Raw genomic sequence first — 7,207 nt, 5'->3', positions numbered from 1 at the left:
ATATTCTTATAAATGCAGTGTGGCTGTTACCTTTAAAATTTGTTGTTGTTGTTGTTTTTGGTGGTGGTGGTGGTGGTGGTGGTGGTGGTGGTGGTGGTGGTGGTGTGTGTGTGTGTGTGTGTGTGTGTGTGTGTGTGTGTACTGAGAATCCAGGGCCATTCTATCTCCAGACTACATCCTCAGACATATTTCATCTTTTGTTGTGAAACAGGGCCTCACTAAGTCGCTGAGGGCCTCAAACAGATTCTTCAGTCTCAGCCTCCTAAATACTGGGATTACAGGTGAGCACTACCACACCCAGCAAAGATAGTCTAAATTTTCCCTCCTCTTCGGTTCTGAGGAGTTACCCATCAATGCCTATAATACATAAAGTGCATATTATTAGTGGCAAGAAGGAACACTCTGAGATCACAAACCTCAACATTCGTGTTTTCACAGTAATAAAAGACTCGTGGCCTTAGTGCCCATGCCCAGCGACCCCCCATTCAACACCCGGAGAGCCTACACCAGCGAGGATGAAGCTTGGAAGTCATACCTGGAGAACCCCCTGACGGCGGCCACCAAGGCCATGATGAGCATCAATGGAGATGAGGACAGCGCCGCCGCCCTGGGGCTGCTCTACGACTACTACAAGGTGGGTTCGCAGCTCCCTCCCTCGTCCCCGCCTCCAGCACCACTGGGGATGGCACAGGTCCTTCCCAGGCCAGGGAATTCACATGGACTTCAGCCTCTCTCTATTCTTTTTGCCTCTTTGCTTCCTCATCTGTGAAGCTCAACTTTACATCCATCCACACGAAATTTTAATTTGATAATAATTATCTTTTTGTTTTCTGTGATGCTGGAGATGGAACCCAGGGGCATTCTACCTCCAAGTTATACCCCAGCCCTAGTTTTTATTCTTTATTTTGAAATAGGGTCTCACTGAGTGGCCTCCCTAAGTAGTAGCTGGAGGCTGTCTGTGAACTCGGATCCTCCTGTCTCAGCCTCCCAAATACTGAGATTACAAATGTGTGCCACCATGCCCGGCTTTTACTTTTTATTTTGAAACAGGGTTTCGCTCAGTTGCGGAGGGCCTCACTAAGTAGCAAGTAGTTGAGCACAATGGACTTTAATTTTGGAATAAGAACTGAACCCCAACTCCCCTTTTCTCCCTCTCATGGAAAAGCCATCTTTGGGCAAAACCAGTAGAAAGAACACTTTCTCTTTCAGTGATCTTGAGTCTCCGTGTCCTGTTGCCTTATGCGAGATGAAGAGCAAGGTGTGGGTGACAGGTTAGCCAGGCGTGGTGACGCACACGTCTAATCCCAGCATTCAGGAGGCTGAGACCGGAGGATCATGGTTTGTGGCCAGCCTCAGCTACTTAGTGAGGCCCTCTGCAACTCAGTCAGACCCGGTTTCAAAATAAGGAATAAAAAAAATAGGGCAAGGGGTGTAGCTTGGAGGTCAAATGCCTCTGGGTTCCATCCCCAGACCTTAAAAAAAAAAAAAAAAAAAAGACAGGTAAGCCCATTATTTTAACTGATGATTTTATTAACTTGAGTAAGGACATCATTTATTGTTAGAAAGTGCTGGAGAATTCTGTGAAGAGCAATTCACTGGTACCCTTGCTCATCTAGACCGACTTTCTCCGTTCACCCAGAGAGGCAGAATTGGTAGAGGCTGGCCCTTTTGTAAAGGTAGAAGATTCCTAGCATGACTCCTGACATAGAGAGAAGTTCTTAACTTTGTAGGATGTGGGTAAAAGATGTAAGGATATTTAGGACCCAAACTACATTTATTACCTGGGGGGGAAAAGGCCTGGAAAACCAAGGTGGTTTCATGGTAGGTTTTTCTTCCTTCTTTTCCATCTGTGGTTGTTTTATATTCTTTATCCATTCTGACTGAAGATCTCATTTGAAAAACACAAAGATAAATTCTAAATGTTTTGGCATTTTAAAACAAAAAAATTTTCAAGAATTTGAAAATTTGTTAAGTACAATACTGAAGCACAGAACTCATCGAATTAGGCTGTTTCATGTCCTAGACCATTGCTTGAGGTTCACCTTTTTTGGTCTCATTCTTTCAAAATTTATAGTAATTTTTCTTTATGAAAGAAAATAATCAATTGGAATCAGAACTTGACAATCTTGCCAGTTTTAAATCTTTTTTTTTTTTTTGCAGTACTGTGGATTGAATCTAGGGGCATTCTACCTCTGAGCTATACCCCATCCCTATTTTTTATTCTTTATTTTTGAAACGGTCTCACTAAGTTGTGGAGGACCTCACTAAGTACCTGAGGCTGGCTGTAAACCCAGAACCTTCTGTCTCAGCCTCCCAGGTACTGGAATTATAAGTGTGTACCACCACACCAAGCCTTTTTAAAATCTTTTAACTCATCATTAAGGTGACCCTGATTTAACCATTTAGTTCACTGCAACTTATTTTTCAAACTTTTATAACATTAATAGATCAGCTCATAGCTTCAATAAGGCTTTAAAGATATTGATATATTTAGAAGAAACATATTGCTCTTATTCTTTAAAACAGATTTATTTTTTACCTTGTAAAATGGATGTAATTTCAGATGTCTGTATTTGATGATACTTTTTGTATTAGTGAGAAAAAAAATCCTACCCTAAAATGTATTTTATTTCAGAGGATAATTAAGTACTGGTGAATATGAATAGTTAGATATTAGAAAACGTGGTACCAAATTGCCTCTCCTCTTACTAATAGTTAAAGAAAAGAAATTTCTAATATTTGCAGAAAGGTTGAGATATTGTTTTCTGTAAATATTTTTCGATAAACGATAGGGAGTACCTAAAACTCAACTTGTAGTCAAGTCTAAATATAACTCTTTCTACCGAATTAATATTTTCCAAGACTTAGTAGAGCTTCATGGCTCCTTCGTCTTGCACAAGATTTGCTGTTTCTACTTGAAGCACTTTAATGCCTATGGAAAGAATCAGTCTTGTTTCCAAAACCTCTATTTTCAAATGATTATTTTGTGGTCTCTGTCAGTTCTTTAGCTGTTCACAGTGTACCTATTCCGGGGCTAGAGTTATAATTTAGTCGAAATATTCTGTGAGGATCAACCCTTTTCCTATAGCAAAGTTAACATGTTAATGGAGGGGGGATGTGATTCTCTTTTTTTTTTTTAGTGTAAACTTCAGGGGGATGTGATTCTCTCTTTTTTTTTTAGTGTAAACTCCAGGGAGTTAAATTATTGTAACAATTGCTGTCATGTTATCACTTCAAGTTTTTCAACTTTTTATACTTCTTTGGAAGTTTTGTGAGTTGATTCTTTTTGTCAGAGACACCATTCTTCCTCACCTCTGAGGTGGTACATCTCCCTTGAAGGGAACTTAGTGGGCTCTTTCCAGAGAGAGAAGTTTATGAAACACAAAAAAATTCCTCACGAAATGGTGGTCTCTGTCCTCGAAAACTATCAAAGACATATCTTTGTACAATACTTTAGACATTTCAAAGTCTTTGCTTAACTCTCACCACAAGATCATTGCAGTGAAACTCATCAGATTTTACATTTTATAGTTCAGAAGACAAGATGGGATTTATCCCAAACCACAAAATAATCTTGATATCCATTTCATTAAAATGTCTACTATTTAGCTGGGCATGGTAGCACATGCTTGTAATCCTAGTACTTGGGAGGCTGAGACCGGAAGATCATGGTTCTTAGCCAGCCTCAGCTACCGAGCCCATGGTTGTGGAGGTGGGGAGCCCCAGCAGTATGGCCCTGGCTTCTGGTAAGGCCCTCTTACTGCATCATAATGTAGAAAAAGACAGAATGAGACAGAGCAGGCATTCTACCTCTGCTCTCTCATAAAGTTGCAAATGTCATCACTGGGCTCCGTACACATAACCTATGTTGATCCAGATGCTCTCCCAAAGCAGTAGCATAAACCTAGAGATGAAGCTTCCAAGATGTAAACTTGTGGGGAATAATGCTTTGGCTCAAGCCAGAGCAACTCACTTAATCTTTATTTTCTCTTTTGAGAGTTGGTGTTTTGCAGTCATCTGGTTCCAGCTCTAGTGAAAGCATGCTTCCTGGCCAGTTGGTTCCCATCAGCTCTGCTCACCTGGCATTGCGGGAACTCAGTAGCTTTGTCCGTGCATCCATACACATGCTCGTGTGCAGCCAGACATAAAATATTCACAAATAACCTATGATTTTCCAGCAATGGTGATGGGCATTATGGGGGTGGATGGATATCCAAAGGCCGATTGGACCCATTTAAACACCTCAGAGAAGACACAAATAGTCACAATACAGGATAAGCCATTCCTATAAACCTGTAGCCCACAGTGCATGGAGGCGAGTGCTGTGAAGGGTGTGTGTCAGGAGCAATGGTCACTGACAACTTCCCAGAGTCCACAGGCTTTCCAGAGGAAGCAACGTCAGTAATGTCTACCACTGAGCAGAGGCAGGTCTGTCAGGAAGACAGAGGAGGAAAGAACATGTCAGGCAAAGAGGACAGGAGATGAGAGAACATGGGCTTCACTCAGTGGAATCCAAGTAATAAGCATTGCTGAATGGTGGAGGGTGAGTGCGAGGGCCAAAGGGCTCGGGGTTGGTCAGAAAGGCTCCCTCTTCAAGAGGCTTTCCAGGCCAGGCGGAGGGCTGGGCTTTATCTCCCAGACTGGAGTCCAGGGTTAGGTGCATGCTCTTGCTTGCTTTTCTTTCCCTCCCTCCCTTCCTTCCTTCCTTCCTTCCTTCCTTCCTTCCTTCCTTCCTCTCTCTCTTTCTTTCTTTCTTTCTTTCTTTCTTTCTTTCTTTCTTTCTTTCTTTCTTTCTTTCTTTGTGCTGGGGATTGAACGCAGGGCATTCTACCTCTGAGCTACACCCCTAGCCCATTTATTATTTGAATAATAATTTAAATAATTTTCTTTATTTGATTTTAATTTGAAACAGGGCCTTGCAAAGTTGTAGAGGGCCTCACTAAGTATCTGAGGCTGGCCGAGAACCCGATCCTCCTGCTCAGTCTCCCAAGTACTGAGATTACAAGTGTGTGCTACCACACCCAGCTTGTTCTTGCTTTTTTAAGATGAATGAATGAATAAATGAGTGAAGGAAAGAATGACCTGATAAATATTTATAAAATATTAAAAAATTTTAATTAAGCTATTTTTCCTCTAGCCTTACTGAGGTGTAATTGACAAATGGAAATTGTATACATTGAAAGTATGCAGCTTGATGCTCTGATATATTAGGTTTTCATTTTAGGTTTTTACAAATTCACTAAAGAAAATATAGGAATGATTACGGAAGAGAATTAAGTTTATAATCCTTTTTATTTGATATAATTTCCTCCAATTCTGAAGGATTTTGAATGTAGGCCTCATAGATGGGAGAAATTACCCACACATATGAGAGCAGCAGGTTGGGGACAGAGAGTCTAGTAGGCAGTCCATTGTAATAGCCCAGATAAAAAATGATGAAGACCTAAAAGAAGAGAGGGGAAGGGGGAGATTCCATGGGTCAGCATCTGTGAGAATTCTCCCTAAATCAGCTACTCAAACACTACACAGAGACAAAGCAATATGTTCAAGAAGTCAATAAATATTTGTTTCAATAAATACTAGGTAACTAGTGTGTGTGGGAGAGAGAGAGAGAGAAAGAGAGAAAAGAAGAAGGAGGAGGAGGAGGAGGAGGAGGAGGAGGAGGAGGAGGAGGAGGAAGAAGAGGAGGAGGAGGAGGAGGAAGAAGAGGAGGAGGAGGAAGAGGAGGAGGAGGAGAGAGGAAGTAAGAACCGGTGGTGAAGCAGAGCTTATAACTAAGACCAAGATGTCTAAGATGATCTGGGTTAATCAAGATAGGGCATACAGAAGAAAGACGGCTTTGGGGAAGGAGTCAATCATGTGTTGAGTGTGGTGCACTTACAGGATGTGCAGGCAGGGATGAATGAGAGCCATAAATGTGGGTCTAGGAACTTTGTTCAGAGGTCTCTGTCTCTGAAGGCAGTCTCTAAGGCCAAAGGTAAACATCGTTTAGAGAGGCCCTGGATTGGGCTAAACCCAAATAATGAGCACACAGTACCCACCCTACGGCATCGTGCTAAATTACACCATAGAGTGAGCACAGTTATCTGCCCGAGCTCACATTAGTGACTCTTGGCAACAAAACCTTCCCTTCCACATATCATTTGGAGTTGATAACATATTTTAAAGCTTGGAATTCTTGTTTTTTTTTTTTTTTCCCTATTTCTTTGGTTCTGCTTTTTTGAGACCATTTTGATTAACTCATTCATTCAGTAATTATTTGGTAAAGACCTACAACCTTCCAGGCACTCGGGACCTAACAGAGTGGGCACTCGTGGAAACTGTGTTTTGTCTTGAATACAGAAATTTCAATGGCACTTGAAGTCTGGGCTTGATTGCAACCCTGGAGAAAGCGTTGTGGTGGGGGTGGGGTGGGGTGGGCAGTGGGTAGGGCTGGGGGTGGGGGTGGGCTGGTGGGTTATGTTCCAGGTCCAGAAGACTTTTGTGCGAGGGCGCTGTTGAGGGTAGGAGCATTGCACAGTCGTAGATACCACGTGGACAGGGGCTGCTCACATTGAGATGGGAGACTTTTTTGGAGGTCATGTTCCCAGGAGTTTGAGAAGAGTTTTAAGTAGCAGCGTAAGGAAATCAGACTTGCTTTTTTTTTTTTTTTTTTTTTTTGGTGGTACTGAGGGTGGAATCCAGGGGCTTTGTACCTCCAGGCTACACTCCCAGACCTATTTTATATTTATTTGGAAACAGGGTCTAGGTTGCTGAGAGCCTCACTCAGTAGCTGAGGCTGGCTTCGAACCTGCGCGATCCTCCTGTCTCAGCCTCCCAAGCGCAGGGATTACAAGCGTGCGCCACCACGCCCGGCATAATCAGAATTGCATTTTTAAGAAGACCATTGGAAATCCAGAAAGGATTCGTAGGAATTGAATGAGGAGAGAAGAGTAGACGATCTATGATGCAGTAACGTAATTAGATGCTGGCCAGAAACACGGCTGGGGAGGGGGTGTCCTCTGAAGTAGCACTTTTCCAATAATGTGTCAGGTTACATGTTAGCATTAGGGTCGAGACAATAATGAAGGTGTGCCAGAAAAGGAACCTGTGGAGCTAAGTCTGAAAGCATCGCAGGGAGGGTAGCTAATGAGCGGTCTGGGTATGTCAACTACTTGTATCCCGCCTGCTGACCTTGAGTTCCTCTGCCTGGTCCCTCCCCACCCAC

At 42.6% G+C, this 7,207-nt stretch overlaps 1 protein-coding gene across 1 annotated transcript in view; it reads left to right on the top strand.

Moving 5' to 3' along the window:
• Positions 1–466: 466 nt before the first annotated feature.
• The window catches only part of GRHL2 (grainyhead like transcription factor 2), a gene marked incomplete at both ends in the record, with an annotated part of 113,389 nt that continues 106,648 nt past the window's right edge, over positions 467–7,207 (top strand). The window contains one exon of the mRNA XM_080694440.1: positions 467–634. Coding sequence (XP_080550566.1) covers positions 467–634 — 168 coding nt within the window. The remainder of the gene's footprint in view (positions 635–7,207) is intronic.

This window comes from Muscardinus avellanarius (assembly GCF_963383645.1).
Source record: "Muscardinus avellanarius genome assembly, chromosome: 4".
NCBI classification, from domain to species: Eukaryota; Metazoa; Chordata; class Mammalia; order Rodentia; family Gliridae; genus Muscardinus; species Muscardinus avellanarius.
The sequence above is the reverse complement of the archived record's forward strand: the minus strand, read 5'-3'. Positions and strand labels throughout refer to the sequence as shown.